The 17353-nt window shown below is 46.1% G+C and overlaps 1 protein-coding gene across 2 annotated transcripts in view; it reads left to right on the top strand.

Moving 5' to 3' along the window:
- Positions 1–17353, top strand: part of asap1b (ArfGAP with SH3 domain, ankyrin repeat and PH domain 1b) — a 43981-nt gene that overhangs the window by 22303 nt on the left and 4325 nt on the right. For both annotated transcript variants that reach the window (XM_083666336.1, XM_083666335.1), the window contains exons 9-24: positions 1734–1819; positions 3512–3587; positions 3977–4063; positions 4917–5017; positions 5120–5189; positions 6648–6735; positions 7147–7195; positions 8949–9115; positions 11027–11160; positions 11282–11373; positions 11560–11746; positions 12762–12847; positions 13367–13482; positions 13778–13845; positions 14367–14474; positions 14883–15108. In XM_083666336.1, coding sequence (XP_083522462.1) covers positions 1734–1819; positions 3512–3587; positions 3977–4063; positions 4917–5017; positions 5120–5189; positions 6648–6735; positions 7147–7195; positions 8949–9115; positions 11027–11160; positions 11282–11373; positions 11560–11746; positions 12762–12847; positions 13367–13482; positions 13778–13845; positions 14367–14474; positions 14883–15108 — 1741 coding nt within the window. The remainder of the gene's footprint in view (positions 1–1733; positions 1820–3511; positions 3588–3976; positions 4064–4916; positions 5018–5119; positions 5190–6647; positions 6736–7146; positions 7196–8948; positions 9116–11026; positions 11161–11281; positions 11374–11559; positions 11747–12761; positions 12848–13366; positions 13483–13777; positions 13846–14366; positions 14475–14882; positions 15109–17353) is intronic.

The following is a 17353-nucleotide window of genomic DNA, read 5'->3' as shown; positions in this document are numbered from 1 at the left end:
ATGTGATTAGCTAAAGTCAACCCTATTTTCCAATGGTAAAAGGGGTAGTTCATAGAGAGTAGTGGTGGTGACATGGTACACAAGGGGAAGCAAAGGAATAACAAGATATTTAGGTTTTGTCTTGAATATGAGAGTGTGAGTGAGAATGTATAGAGGAAGAATCAATTCTTGGTTTTCTAAGAAACCAAATGTTTGTGAGTGAGCTGTCCCCCCCCCCGAGTAACAGAACAAACTGTCAACCCTGAATGCGCTACGGATCTGCCAGCGAGCTGCTCCTAGTGGGCGTCCAACGCCTACTCCCCTCTCGCTCTATTATATCCAGAGATTATTTTGCTCAAATTACATAACGGTACAATTTACATATAAACATAGTGCCTCACAGTGGGACTTTAATTGAAGCTGTTAAAAAACTTCCAACGGAGTTTAATAAGGCTCAACCCATGTACCTTGTTGTTTTGGGTGCAGTGAGAGGGTCTCCAAATTTGAGGTGATTAGAGTGATCTCACACTGGGTTGTTGGTGTTGGTTGCTACCTACTGTATTGCTTCCAGTGTGGTGCTACAATCGGTGAATGCTTGGTGTCCACTGGTACCTAAACCAACAGAGCTACTACTGGCTAACATTGGTGGTGGTGATGTGTGTGTGTGTGTGTGTGTGTGTGTGTGTGTGTGTGTGTGTGTGTGTGTGTGTGTGTGTGTGTGTGTGTGTGTGTGTCCCTCTCCATCTCCCTCAGCATCTCTCCACATGACTCTCTCACCAGATTAGAGGATGCTTTCATCCCACGCTACACACTGCGCTGCGCTGCCAGTGGGGAAGGGAAGGGCGAAACACAGCAGGCTGTATTATTTAGCTCAGACCACTGTGAACTTGCCTCTCATTCACACAAAGCCCCCAAACACACAGGCACCAAAGCCTTCATAGACACACTAAACCCACACAAGGCACAGACAAAATGTGGATAATCTCTTCTCTGCACACTCTCAGACAGACAAAAGGAAAATGTATATGTGTGTGTGTGTGTGTGTGTGTGTGTGTGTGTGTGTGTGTGTGTGTGTGAGAGAGAGAGAGACACACACACACACACACACACACACACACACACACATATGACTGCATGGTAAGCAACACAGGGAAGCTTTAGGGGAACATGAGGAACCGCAGTTTGGAATTCTGGGATAAATTAAATTCCTCTGCTGGAATTGATCTTTAGCATTGACTCTTTGCAATATGTTCTGGATTGGCACACCATGGGATAAACTCAGATTAAGATTATGTTTTATTCATTTGTTTGCCGGGCATGAATTCTGTCTGGAGAATTTGAATTTGAATTATCTTTCGACAGACAGATTTAGCATGCAGTCAATGAATCGCTACTCTTGAGGCCTGGGTTGTTTCTGAGAACTACATGAAAAACACTGTTTTGTTTATACATTTCAAACACATTTAGAACAAAGCAGAGGGATATCTTGCTCTTGTCATACAACTCCCACTATTCCAAGTGGTTTTGGCAGTGCAGATCAAAGACTCATCTTTAAGCATTCTGTACATTTGCTGTATTTGCTTTCTGATAGGATTATCATGCAAAGTGTTATACTATAAGTGTCTGCTGCAAAACATATTTTTCCAACAGAGCTTTAACACCACTTAGACTCCACAGTGTACCTCTCAGTCATATATAGCTAAATTCCATGTAAATCTACATTCCACAAAATACCTTGTGGGTTTTCCTTGCAGTACCTGATCAAAGTGAACGAGATCAAGACCAAGAAAGGAGTGGATCTTCTCCAGAATCTGATCAAGTATTACCATGCACAATGCAAGTAAGTACTCCTTCACACACAACACATGTACAGTATCATCCTTCTCCGTGGAGTGAGAAACCCACGTGTGTACTGAGCCGTGTCTGATCTGGTTGCAAACACTTACCGTACGTTCCCAGGAAAACGTTGTTCTGACAGAATTATGTCACCGTGTACTCTGTGGACCAGCTTTAAAAAGCTTAGCGTGACTCCTCCCCCAACCCCCCCCCCCCCTCTCTCTCTCTTTCTGTGTCTCACACACACGCACACAGACACACACACCCTCCTCTCCTCTCTCTTCCTCTCCCGGATGGTCCGATGCGATGCATGATTCACAGGTCTCGGGGTATGCAGAGTCATATTTAGCTTTCATAAATATGCATGAGTGTCATGCAGATGCGTTCTGACAGCCGTGGGGTTTTGTGGGTAAATAATGGGCGTCCCTCAGTGCCAGAGCCTGAGCTACAGGGGTGTGTGTGTGTGTGTGTGTGTGTGTGTGTGTGTGTGTGTGTGCGTGTGTGTGTGTGTCAATGACAGGCTCCTTTTCTCTGTCTGGCGCTGACATGCACAGCGTTGCTAGGTTGTGTCACAACATTAGAACAACAATGCAGCTCTCTCTGGTAAAGTACTCAACCTGAGCCACCATGGATCCATGACTTGTCGTTTTGTTTTGGTGCTAGTTTGATATGAGGGAGAGAGAGAGAGCGAGAGAAAAAAAGAAAGAGAGGTAGAGGGATAAGCCAGACAGAATCAGGGAGAGGTTGTTAGGGGGCTGCATAATGCAGACACTTTGGCTGTCTGATATAGGGATGGAAAAGTTTAGTTAGAAAAAATAACAAGTTAAAGTGGGATGAGTGAAATGACAGAGGAGTGATGGGTATCTAGAGAGAGAGGGAGAGAAAGAGAGAGGAGGAGGAGGAGGAGGAGAAGAAAGAACGTCATAGAGAGAGGGGGGAGAAAGTCAGAGAGAGAGAGAAAGAGATAGAGGGTGAGGGGGGAGTGAGAGAGAGTGTGAAAAAAGTTGTTAGTGTAGAGAGCTGCATTCAGGTGTGTGCCACTGGCAGATCCTCTGATCCATAATGGATGATCCGGCCTAGCTCCAAGTACAGGATGTACTTAGCATTCTGCTCCGGACACACTGAGGGAGGGAGAGACAGATCTCTGTGCCAAGAGCCAAAGGGCTAGGCACCCGTATACATGAAACATTACCCACTGGGCTAGGCACCCGTATACATGAAACATTACCCACTGGGCTAGGCACCCGTATACATGAAACATTACCCACTGGGCTAGGCACCCGTATACATGAAACATTACCCACTGGGCTAGGCACCCGTATACATGAAACATTACCCACTGGGCTAGGCACCCGTATACATGAAACATTACCCACTGGGCTAGGCACCCGTATACATGAAACATTACCCACTGGGCTAGGCACCCGTATACATGAAACATTACCCACTGGGCTAGGCACCCGTATACATTAAACATTACCCACTGCACCAGTCTAATTCTCATCCCCACCACCTCTCCTTATGACCTTCATATTGCCATAATGCCCTCTTATGACTCCTGACATTTCCAAAGTGGTTACTATGCTACCTAATGACTGCCCTTCATCTCTTTTTCATTTGAAATTATTATTATTAGTTAATTAGAGTTAATGTCAATGAGATTCTAATGCCCTTCTTCTGTTCTGTTCTCTTGTAGTTTCTTCCAGGATGGCTTGAAAACCGCAGATAAGCTCAAGCAGTACATAGAGAAGCTGGCTGCTGACCTCTACAATGTAAATACCTACCACCTTCCAACTTCATTACTGTTGCTCTGCAGGCTGCTTTCATGTGCATTGTTATCAAGAGTCAAGACTCATTTGTGTGTGTGTGTGTGTGTGTGTGTGTGTGTGTGTGTGTATGTGTGTGTGTATGTGTGTGTGTGTGTGTGTGTGTGTGTGTGTGTGTGTGTACTTGCTTTTTTATTGCTGAGTTACCTCAGTTTGTGTTGGTGTATGTCCGTTGACCTGTGTGTGTGTTTGTCTGTTTCTGTGTGTGTGTGTGTGTGTGTGTGTGTGTGTGTGTGTGTGTGTGTGTGTGTGTGTGTGTGTGTGTGTGTGTGTGTGTGTGTGTGTGTGTGTGTGTGTGTGTGTGTGTCGACCTCACCCTGTGTATCTCCCCTCAGATAAAGCAGACCCAGGATGAGGAGAAGAAGCAGCTGACTGCCCTCAGAGACTTGATCAAGTCCTCCCTCCAGCTGGACCAGAAGGAGGTAGGAAGACAAGGCCAAACCAGGCCAAACACGGCCAAGTGGGGCACAATGAACACACATCCACACTCCTCTCACTCCTTACCCTGACTATTGACTGTATATGGACTATATATAAAATCTAACCTAACCCAACCCAACCCAACATAACCCTAACTTAACCTAACCCCTAACCCACCACCCCATACATGATACCAGAAGCCCATGTAGTTTTTCACCTCACCTCACACACACATTGTGTGTGTGTTCACTGCCCACCATGTTTTGCATGATGGCCCAACAGTGTAATGTGCAGTGCCTAACTGTGATGGGTTATGGCGACACAGCTGAAAGTCTCTGATTCACACCATCACACCCACACATCACATCCACTCATTCACTATGCTATGCAGAATACACACACTAACACCCGCCACACTGCTAACACACACCCATACACACACACACACAGCGCATGCAGGCAGTCAGGCAATCACTCACTCTCACACCTCCACCTCCACTGTATCTTTCACACTCTCCCCTCTATCTATCTCTCTATATCTCCCTCTCTCCTGGCTGCTTGTCTGGACTCAAGTCTAGAAGAGTAAGTGCTGTGCACGATGAGCATGCTTACGTTGGTCTTGCTTGACAACATACAGTTTGACTTGGTTTGACCCCTGAGCGTGTTTGAAGAGCATGCCCTGTGTTTTGGTTTCTCTGGTAGTGTGTTAGACTAACATCTTTTGAACATTAACCCAATAGGCTTAACAATGAAGACCCTGTAATTATTGTAAGAGGTATATTTGGTGTGTGTGTGTGTGTGTGTGTGTCTGGTTTGTGGGCATCATGTTTACACACTGTGTGTGTGTTGGTGCAGGACTCTCAGAGTAAGCAGGGTGGCTACAGCATGCACCAGCTGCAGGGCAATAAGGAGTTTGGCACTGAGAAGAAAGGCTATCTGATGAAGAAGAGTGATGGGTAGGTCACAACAATACACATATTGAATATATTCTCATATATAGTCAGTCACACTCGTATATTTATACTCCTACCCTGCTAACTATTTTTTTTGTCCTCCAGGCTGAGGAAGGTGTGGCAGAGGAGGAAGTGCTCAGTCAAGGGTGGCATGCTTACTATCTCTCACGCCACGGTGAGTGAGACACACACGCACACACACACACACACGCACACACACACACACACACACAGACACACACGCACACACACACACACACACACACACACACACACACACAGACACACACACACACACGCACACACACACAGAGGAGGAAGGAAACTGGAGCATCCCCTGACACACTCCTGTGGCTGTATGGATCAAAGGGAAAAACATCACGCCGGGTGTGTAGAGGCACTATCAATCTGGCAGCCAGCAGAGAGGAATTGATGTGGAGGGGTTGCCATGGCAACCCTGATGACCGCCCTCTCCCCCTCTCTCTCCCCCTCCCTCCCACTGCTGTGGGTGAGTCATCTGTGTGAGTGTGCCGGCTCTTCCCTGGACCTGGAGAATATGTAGCAGCACTGACTCATATCTCTCATATTGAGAGCTCATATTGCATATAAAATGTCACCATGGGCACCTTTATGTGATAGTCACAAGATTTGATTTATGAATACTATAATAATATACGGGAAATGACATCATAAGGACGGATGACATCTCTCTCTCACTTCTCATCTGCGATATGTCTCTCTCTCCCCCTCAAGCATACGTGGGGAATGGAGAAAGTAGATACTTTTTCGTCTTGTTCTTCTTACCTTTTTGCAAGTGCGTTTCTGATAAAAAGCACAGAAAAAAAATGATTCTCTCTGGATTGTCTGGTGGTATTCCGCCGCTTCCTTTTTATTTTTTTGTCCCAGCTGCCATTTTGGCAGCTGAACTCTGGATGACCCTGCCCTCGTGGCATGGTGCCAGCCTGGCATCACAGCCAATTAACGTTTCATTAACACCCCCCCACACCCCTTCTGCCTGGGCATCAGACACAATAAAATGCCTACTCCAAAGACACACACACACACACACACACACACACACACACACACACACACACACACACACACACACACACACACACACACACCCGTGCCAGCTAGGCACACTCCTATTATTACAGTGTGATGCCAACCCAGAGACTGTGCTGGTGCTGGGCTGTAGACTCATACAGTAGAGGCAGACATGAGGGGAACCTGGGATCTCCCTCCAGTAGAGTGCACCCTAATGGAATTTAGTGTACCATCCACAAGTTATTACATAGTTTTCGTCAAATTGCTTGTTGTTTTGTCACTTATTGGTGGTATTGTCAGTCATTCTAGATGGAATGGTATTCAATCAATCAATCATTGTCAATCAATCAATCATTGTCAGCCATTCTAGATGGTATGGTATTCCATCAATCAATGAACTATAACCTCAGTGATTCTAACATACGGTACAGAATCAATTCTTGTCTGACTGATGCAGCCAGTGGTATGACTGTAAGCCTACCTGTCTGTCTGTCTGTCTGTGTGTGTGTGTGTGTGTGTGTGTGTGTGTGTGTGTGTGTGTGTGTGTGTGTGTGTGTGTGTGTGTGTGTGTGTGTGTCTCCAGTCTAACAGACAACCGGTGAAACTCAACCTGCTCACCTGCCAGGTCAAACCCAGCACTGAGGACAGGAAATGCTTCGACCTCATTTCCCGTAAGTACTCCACATCACTCTAACCATCACAGTGACCCAGCAGTAAGTCTATTCGATTGACTGGGTGGGTAGAGGTAGATGAGTGCCGTGCCTTTTAAGGGTATTCAGGAAGTGGTATCGTTTACCTCAGGGCGCCAGTTGCTCTTCGACACCTACTCTATTTTCTGACTGCCCATAAGAAATGGTGTCATGCCCTGAAACCAAGCCATTACAAACTGTGCTCATTAATGATCCTGAATGTGTCACACAGCCAGAGTTACATTACAGAGTGCCTGATGCCTCTGTGTACTGACAAAGGAGATATCACATTCCTTTCTCTAACCTGTGTGTGTGTGTGTGTGTGTGTGTGTGTGTGTGTGTGTGTGTGTGTGTGTGTGTGTGTGTGTGTGTGTGTGTCTGCTCTTTCCACAGATAACCGGACGTATCATTTCCAGGCTGAAGATGAACAGGAGTTTGTAATGTAAGTGTTTTAGATATGTACAGTATAACCATACATAAACATACATTTGAATTTGATATCCCACTCTGCAAAAGGCTGATACAGTACAAAGTAATGCATCCCTAAACAGATTAACCCTGACCCTCACAGTCACTCACAGACACAGATACACATAGTCACACACACAGACACACATTGTCAGTCACACACACACACACACACACACACACACACACACACACAGTCACATTCTCACATTCTCAACTCATTTCATTCATACACATTACCATTACCTCCTCGATAGGGATTCTGCACCTTTTTGATTCTGCAAATCTATCTTGATGCTAACTCCAAATCAAAGCTACTGTATACAGGCCTAAACCTCTTCCAACTGCTTCCAGCCAAACTCTATGACTCCACTGTAATGTTAGGTCACATAAGCCTTGCTGTGACTCTTGGTGTGGTCGTGAGTCATGCAGCCTTGCCTCAGCCATGCTACAGTATAGCCATGCTACAGTATAGCCATGCTACAGTATAGCCATGCTACATGACTCAGTGTAACTTCAGATGAGGCCACAGCAGTGAGCCCTGATGTCAGTGAGTTCATATTCATACTGTCTCTCTACCCAAGCAGTCCTCAGGGATTAACTGACTCCACACTCCCTGCCCTGACACGCACTGCTGAAGAAGACAATTTGGAAATGGGAGTCACTGGGAGTCACTTCATTCGAGTGTTTCAGATGAAATACTTAAAACTTGACAATATTGTGTCCCTGCCTTGTGCAATGAACTGCCTTGCCCACTCACGCTTTGTGCGCATTACAAGTAAACACACTAACCCTTACACAGCAACACATGCACTGCACACCCACACACTTCCATACTGTATGTTGTCTTATTTCTTCTTTTTCACACATACACACACACACACACACACACACACACACACACACAGACACACACACACACACACACACACACACACACACACACACATACACACAGACACACACACACACACACTCATTAACATGCTCATTGTCTCTCCATTTCCTCTCCCTGCCCTAAACTCTTTACTGACAGGAGTGAGTGACAGGGAGACAGGAGGGCTGACGTCAGGCTCTTTAAGCCTGGACTCAGACTTCATAAAGGCCGGTCTAATGAGCAGTGTGCTAGTGCAGGCAGCGCTGTGCTGAACCACAGGAGGCCTAGCTGCAGCACCATTAACTCATGTTCGAATGGCAGCTACTTCCTGCCTGCCTGAATCTTAATGAGCAATGAGCGCTGTGCGTGTGCATGTGTGCGTGTGTGTGTGTGTGTGTATGTGTGGCTTTCCTGTGGGGAGTATTCTCTGTTAAAGGACTTCCTGGGTTAACTAGAGTGGAGGTTGTTCAGATGTGCTGCTGTCAATTTGTGATGAGTGGGTAGTGTGCATGGGGAGCAGATGGCTGGGTAAATAGATGTGTGTCTTGTGTTGGTTAAGAGAGCAAAAGAGATGTCAAGCTGTCAGAACACAGCATATGTTCAAATTAGATGTGCCGCCATCTCATCCAGTAGAATGCTGTAGCCACATTCTTTAGTCATATATGTTTTAAAACACCACTGCATTCTAATTCTAACCACTTTCTGTGTCTGTCACTATCTACCTGTATGTGTGTGTGTGTGTGTGTGTGTGTGTGTGTGTGTGTGTGTGTGTGTGTGTGTGTGTGTGTGTGTGTGTGTGTGTGTGCGTGCGTGCGTGCGTGGGTGTGTGTGTGTGTGTTGGTGTGTGTAGCTGGATCTCGGTGCTGACCAACAGTAAGGAGGAGATGTTGAACATGGCGTTCCGTGGGGAGCAGAGTTCAGGAGGAGAGGACGGCCTGGACGACCTGACCAAAGCTATCATAGAGGACGTGCTGCGCATGCCGGGCAATGAACTTTGCTGCGACTGTGGGGCTGCAGGTAAACACAACCTCTTTGGATAATGCGTGCGTGCGTGCGTGCGTGCGTGCGTGCGTGCGTGCGTGCGTGTGTGCGTGTGTGCGTGTGTGTGTCTAAAACAAACCTCTTCCTGCTTTGTGCTTACTCACCGTTCACCTTGTCATGGGAGAAGACAGACAACACCTTTACTTCAGCAGTTTATTCCACCTGTGAACTCGAAACATCCCTTCAGACACTCCATCATGTTCAAGGGCGTCCCCTCAGCCATTCCTACACTGCCAAACATCGACCTATTCGTCTGCATCGTCATCACTAATGTATACCGCTGTATACAGTATCTCCCTCAGGAGTTGGCCCTGAGCCAGCCAGCCCGCAATGTCACCCAGCTGCCCTTAACAAATAAGCAGAATCAGGACCTACTGTAGATGTTTGGAGCTGTGGCGTTGTTGGCATTCTGGACACACTGCACCTCCTCCAACCTGAACATGATCCTCCCCTCTTGTAAAAGCAGATTCAGCATTCCCAGGGCAGAGACACCAAGGGCCTCTGACCCCCCCCACCAAACACACAGACGCGCGCGCACACACACACACACACACACACACACACACACACACAGCCCTTTAACCTCCCCCACCCCTCAGTTAATCACCTAGTCCTCCTGTGTCAGCACAAACACACAGACACACAGACACACAGACACACAGACACACAGCCCACAGAGGGGAGGATGGCGACGACCACTCGAAAAAAGAAAAAGCCCCACGTTTGGAGAAACAACGTCATTACATCATCATCACTGCCGTTACATAATTCATACAAGCTGTGCTGATCCCGCTGGGTGTGTAGAAGAGAGGGTTCATTTAACACGACGATAATGCGACAGTCTGTCGGAGTGTGTTAACATTGTCGTTGTAATGTTGATAGATATTCAGAGAGAGAGATACTGTAGGAATTGAGTCAGATTGAACTGCTCTTTGACTCTCCCACTGCAGGATGCTGTTACAGAGTGGTGCTGATGCCTTGCTAAGATGCTGCTCTCCTAATCCTCGTCTATCAAGCTGGTCATGTGCAGCTCTGTAGCACTGCAGTACAGCTGGTCATCATCGCAATCTATGATAGGGCTTGAGAATGAGTGCACTAGCTAGAGAGAGTGCTCAGTGTTGTAGAGCTAGCTAAGCTCATTTAGGGTGTGTAACAACTGTCCAAGACACAGATGGAGCATTGTAATGCTAAGCTGCTGTGGAGATTTGACTTCACAAAGTGTCTCCAACCCTCTCATCTCTTCTATCTATCTCTTGCCATTCTGCGTGTGACTCATTGGTTTCCTGCCGCCTCTGGAATAACTCCACCCGTCATAAAACCTGTCAAACCCAGATACACAACTAGCTTCTCTCACACTCAGCTATCTGCAAAGGAATTGTGTTTACCCTCTATGTCCTTGTAGCCACCAGTGCTAGCTGATATATGGTTTTGGTCTAAGCTCAGAGATTGCCTCTTGCTTTCTGGGAGGTTTTAAAGGGAACTGCCCTGAGCTGCCACATGGCTCTGCTGTCAGACCGCACTCATGGATTCTGTTTGACACAAAATGATGCAATGGTTTCCAGTGTGGATGGTGCAATTGAGTCTGACTATGCCGAGGCCCTCTAGTGGTGTGTCTTGTACACTGCTGCTCACTCGGACTGAGTGATGTTGAAACTGAAACAACATGTCAGCCTTGTACTTAAACACATACTCACAGTATGGTCATATTGAACATAAGACTGGCAAATACTATAAGTGAATCATCTCATGTTTAGCATAATCTGTATGGCTTTCATGTACTCAATCTTTGAGACAGTGCATTGAAAAAACAATAAGATATTAAGTTATTGGAGCTGAAATAGCTATTTCTCCAACCTGAGCGTATTCTCTTGTTGTCTGTATTCTCAGATCCTAAATGGCTGTCCACCAACCTGGGTATTCTGACCTGCATCGAGTGTTCAGGCATCCACAGGGAGATGGGCGTGCACATCTCACGCATCCAGTCCATGGAGCTGGACAAGCTGGGGACCTCTGAGCTTTTGGTGAGTTAGACATGTTGAAAAAGGACATTAACAAAGAAGTTATTGTTACTGGTATTCTAATAGATAATGTTACATTTGTATGTGATTTGATACTGAGTCAGATTTCCCCCTTCATTTCCAGCTGGCCAAGAATGTAGGGAACAGTAGTTTTAATGAGATTATGGAGGGGAACCTTCCTTGTCCCTCACCAAAGCCCACTCCTTCCAGTGACATGTAAGTACTCAGTATTATGAGCAACAAGAACTTTCTACAAACTAATTTAATCATATTTTCACTTATCACTTGACATGGGTCAGTGGATACTCAAGCTTGATAAAGAAAGCTGAATAATTGGCATTCTGAGAGCCTCTCACCATTCTCTCCCTGTTCCTCCCTCCCTCCCTCTCCTTCCCCTTACAGGACAATGAGGAAGGAGTTCATCAACGCTAAATACGTTGACCACAAGTTTGCACGGAAAACCTGCACCTCAGCCTCAGCTAAGATGATTGAGCTGTATGAGGCGGTCCAGTCCAGGGATCTTCTCTCTCTGATCCAGGTCTACGCTGAGGGGGTGGAGCTGATGGAACCCCTCCCCGAGGCAGGACAGGTGAGACACGCCCACTCAAACCCTGTGCTGTGTGTTAAACGTGGAGACAGGAGCTTTTCCTGGTCAGGTCACATGGTCAGGAAAAATTCCAGAATTTTAAACACCTACATTTTACAATTCAAATGAAGAAATACTCTTATCCTAGGGGAATGCAGGCTGTTCTTATACAGCGATGAACAACAGACAACCCACAGATTTCAAATTAGTATTTTCTTCTCTATAGCGCTGTGATATGGTTGTCAGAATTTGATATAGGATTTGAAATCCTGAAGGAGGCAGCTTGCTGCCAAAAAAGGTTGGTTCAATAAATAATTAGCATCGGAGCTAGAGTGTGCGGCTCTCTTGCTTTCTTTGAAGAATCTGATCTTGTCCGGCAGGGAGTAAAGTGGACTGTTGTGAGGACAGGGATGACTCAGAGACACAGTGAGATGGAGCACTGGGCTCAGAGTCTGACTCACTGCTATCTAATACACTCCTGTCAGTAGGTCTGAGTCTACCCAGCAGACAGACAGACCGACCAGTCCCCAGACACAGAGGATGTGACAGGAATACCAGGAATACCAGATAAACTCTCCTTCCTCGTCCTCATCCCAAACTGATTAGATACCTGAATTACTGACTCCCTCATAGTGGCTGGTGTTTTGTGAATCACTGTGTCCATATTCTGCCCAATCATTTACCCATTGTAGGCGGAAGTATGATCTCCGAAGTGGTCTTCTTCCACATGGGGAACACGGCTGGAGCTAGTCTTGAATTATTGTTACAGGTTCAGCTGCAGACATTAGTACATTGAGACCTTTCTCTAGCATAAAAATGTTAGCATCATGCTGCCAGACTTGCCTTGTGGGGGAGAGGTTATTTTTAGGAGCCATTTTGTTTACCGCAGCCTGTTAAAATGCTGAGAGAGAGAGAGAGAGATAGAGAAAGAGAGAGAGAGAGAGAGAGAATGTAGAATGGATGCTGCTCCTTGTGTTGAGTGTCTTATGTCTTTGCTGTGTGTGATCGCCCCCTGCAGGAGGCTGGAGAGACAGCGCTACACTACTCGGTCCGCACAGCTGACCAGACCTCACTGCACCTTGTGGACTTCTTGGTGCAGAACAGGTAAAAAATGAGACACTATCAAATGTCGTAAACAAAAAAACTGATTACACTGTGCTATGTTTACACTGTGCTATGTTATCATCATGCTAATGTGGAGTGGGATTTGCTTCAAATGCAGTGAAAAAACAAGGTTGAAGGCATGACGTCAATATGATGTAGTGCTCAAACACTCTAAAGAGATAACAGAATCACTCTGTAGAGACAGTAGCTAAACTATTTTGTTGCGTAAATTAAGCGTAACATTTGTGCTTGATTATTTAATGACCTCCTGAAAGCGTTCTCCTCTGTGCTACACGCTGTGAAGGGGACAGACAGCATAGCGCTGCTCAGCAGCACAGCTCGGATTCCCACAAGGCAAACAGAACTGGGTCAAGCACTTCTTCTCCTGCTTCGTTTATTCCTCTCTTGCCCCAAATGCAGACAGTCGCTACTCATTAATGAATAGCTCTACTTTCACAATGTCACGCTTACTCGACTTAATTTGCGTAATTATTTTGCCCGTGTGTGTGTGTGTGTCAGTGGGAACCTGGATAAGCAGACTGAATGGGGGAACACGGCCCTGCACTACTGCTGCATGTACGAGAAACACGAATGCCTCAAACTACTGCTGAGGGGCAAACCAGCCACTGACATCAGTGAGTAACACACACACACACACACACACACACACACACACACACACACACATTAGATTAGATTAGATTAGATTAGATTAGATTAGATTCAACTTTATTGTCATTGTGCAGAGTACAAGTACAGAGACAACGAAATGCAGTTAGCGTCGAACCAGAAGTGCAAAAAAGCAGAAAAGTGCAGTGTGAACAATACATACACACATAAACACATACACACATGCATTCCCACTCATGTTCAGTATATGTCATGCATGCATAAATTAGACTCTAATGTGTAACATGCCTGCTCCTTTAGCCAATCAGAATGGAGAGACAGCGCTGGATGTTGCCAGGCGACTGAGGAACAGTCAGTGTGAGGAGGCAGTAAGTATCTCACAGTGACAAGACCTAACACAGCCCAACTCTAAACTAATTGCATTATATTGATAGTGATATCAAAATCCCACCCTATACTTTGATTAAATTATTGACATACTCATTTCCGATAACATGGAAGTTAATGCAGCAGTAAAGTGATGGATTAGAGGGTTAGGGTTAGAACACTGGACACTAGATGGCAGCAGCCAAAGGAGGAAACCATTATACATGCCATTTGAGCTAGGAGTAGTCCTGGGTCTGTGCATGGAGATCAGTGATCACATGCCATGATATGTGATCAAATGTGTTTTTGATATAAACAGGAGAACACAACCGCTTTGCACAACATGACATGTCATCTGTTCTGTTGCTTTCTCATTGCTTTCACACATATGGACGAAACTGTGTTTGTGTGTGTGTGTGTGTGTGTGTGTGTGTGTGTGTGTGTGTGTGTGTGTGTGTGTGTGTGTGTGTGTGTGTGTGTGTGTGTGTGTGTGTGTGTGTGTGTGTGTGTGTGTGTGTGTCAGCTTGTGCAGGCTGCTCAGGGGAAGTTTAACCCTCACATCCATGTGGAGTATGAGTGGAGCTTGAGACTGGAGGAGATGGACGAGAGCGATGATGACCTGGATGACAAGGTAAGTCTGGGACCACGGCATCACCACCGTGTATCTGTACAGAGTAGTCAAATACATGACTGACTGGGCTGTGTAGTTAGCACAAACAATTGCTTTCACTTTCTTTCTCCCTCTCAAAAGGGTTGAATCCTAACTTCAATCCACTTGTTAATCCACTTGTGTAACAAATATTTTGTACAAATGTTCCATTCACATCTAACTATTAAGTTAATACAATGTACTTCAAGTTATGATTGTGCCTTCAGTAAACACATTCTCTCTCTCCCTTTCTCTCTCACTCTCTGTCTCTCTCTGTCCCCCTCTCTCTCTCTCTCTCTGTCTCTGTCTCTGTCTCTCTCTCTCTCTCTCTCTCTCTCTCTCTCTCTCTCTCTCTCTCTCTCTCTCTCTCTCTGTCCCATCTCCCTCTAGCCCAGTCCCATAAAGAAGGACCGCTCCCCACGGCCCCAGAGTTTCTGCCACTCCTCCAGCCTGTCCCCCCATGACAAGCTGTCTCTGCCGGGCTTCATCAGCCACCGGGACAAGCAGCGCATGTCCTACAGCGCCTTCACCAACCAGATGTACAGCGCCTCCACCGACCTCACTTCCTCTCCTGTGGCAGACGCCCCCCCTCTCCCGCCCAGGAACCAGGGCAAAGGTGAGACCCTGATTGGTCGACTGGCCTGGATCTGGACAGTTATAAGCCTCTGAAAGCATGGTTATCTCATAATGAGATCATGTTTGTGCCAATCTCTTTGTTTTGCATTGATATTCATGCAAACTTTGGAATGGAATTATGGAAATATCCTAAAGGTTGTGTGGCAAATTTGCAAGGAGAATATTTATAGAGCATTATGTTTATTACCTTTAGCACTGGTAGTTGGTCACTGTCTGTTTTTCTCTATTATAAAATATACATTTTATTAACATTGTTAAACCAAGTTGCCTGATATGAAATGAGTGTCTTCCTCTCTGTTAATCTCTTTCTCACCCTAACTATACAAGTACACACGCATATGCACACACACACATACACACACACACACTCACACACACACACACACACACACACACACACACACACACACACATACACACACACACACACACACACACAAGCACACATGCACACATGCACACATGCACACACACACCACTAACCCACACAAACACCCCGCACAGGAATGTTATTTGTCGACACACAGATCAGAGGGGCGGAAAGCAAGTGTCATAAAGACTGCTTACACAAGCAAGGCACCTCCAGGAAAAGGATGACTGTGGGGCAGAAGGGCAGGAGAGCAAGAGAGCAGGCAGATAGACATGTGAAAAGGGAGAGTGTGTGTGGACACACACAGCAGATAGCAACCTGACAGCTTTACCGCTTCATTAGCTATGTAAATCCACCATGGCACTTCCTCTTCATGATCAATCCTGACAGTCTATAAACAATGTACTGTGTGTGTCCTGCACTGTAGGCAGTATTGTAATTAACAATAACAAACCTCCCTTTAAAGGAGTTATAACACAAACACTCTCACTCATTATTCACTATCTTCTCACAATACACAACGTTGTTATATCTATATATATAACACGCTGTTCGCTAGTGCTAAAGAAACAGCTCCTCTCAATACACAGGAGATGAACTTCTCTTTTCCAGTAGGCGTCTAAGAGGATTGCCCTGTAGGCTCGTTTTTTCTTTTGCGCTATTTCTCTTCTTTAGCTTTGCCTGTCACTGATAAGACTTCATCTTGTGCTTTGTAGAATGTGGGAGCTGCTCTTTTAAAAAAAGATACTGACATAGATTCTCTCCCACACTCCTCATCGCTCTCTCTCTTTTTCTTTTTCTCTCCTTTCTCTTTTCAGCGCCGCACTTGGCATTCCTCGGCTCTCACTCGCACTACGCCACTCTGGCTGGCACTCGTCCATACATCAGTGAATATCCTGTTTTTATGCTTTCGCTGTGCCCGATGTTCCTATCCTTCCCTCTGTGGCACTGCTAGCACTTTACTCTCCAGCTTGGTAGAATAGGGTGTGGTGGTGTATTTCACTTTTAACTATGTTATTGTATAAGTGTGTTTAATTATGACTGCCTTGATGTGCAGTTTTATGACCTTTTGTGACATGTTACCACCCCTGAGCTGTAAAGTGTTACCATGGCTGACTCTACTCGGGTTGAGCTCTCTGTTAGCTGCGTTGGGGCTACTTTGCTGCAGGTCGCTGCTAAAGTTCACTCTTTGGCCAGTGGTTTTGGTCCTAACCACCTTAAAGAACACACACTGACCCACCCAAAAAGACACACAAACAGAACCAAAAAAAGACACCCACACCTCACACACATCCACTGTCCTTTGTCTGTCCTTTCTGTATTTCCATCCAGACATTTCTGTGTGGTACCTGTGATCTCCAGTATGTTGTTTTACCTACCATTTATATTGTCCTAATGTTTCCCATTACTTTGTCCAGCAACTCTGTTGAACCCAGTCCTGAGGAGACACCTCCCTCTCTCTCCATACAGTACCTCTACCATCCTCACCCTGACCCTAAACCCAACCCCTCCCCTCCCTCTCTCTCCATACAGTACCTCTACCATCCTCACCCTGACCCTAAACCCAACCCCTCCCCTCCCTCTCTCTCCATACAGTACCTCTACCATCCTCACCCTGACCCTAAACCCAACCCCTCCCCTCCCTCTCTCTCCATACAGTACCTCTACCATCCTCACCCTGACCCTAAACCCAACCCCTCCCCTCCCTCTCTCTCCATACAGTACCTCTACCATCCTCACCCTGACCCTAACCCCAAGCCCTCCTCTCCTCACCCCAACCCTGAACCCAACCTCTACCCTCCTCACCCCTTCTCCTTCTCCTCACCCCTCCCCTCCCCTCCCCTCCTGTTTGGTT

The sequence above is a fragment of the Argentina silus genome (assembly GCF_951799395.1).
Source record: "Argentina silus genome assembly, chromosome: 1".
Taxonomy (NCBI): Eukaryota; Metazoa; Chordata; class Actinopteri; order Argentiniformes; family Argentinidae; genus Argentina; species Argentina silus.
Note: the sequence above shows the minus strand (reverse complement) of the source record. Positions and strands in the feature narration are given on the sequence as shown.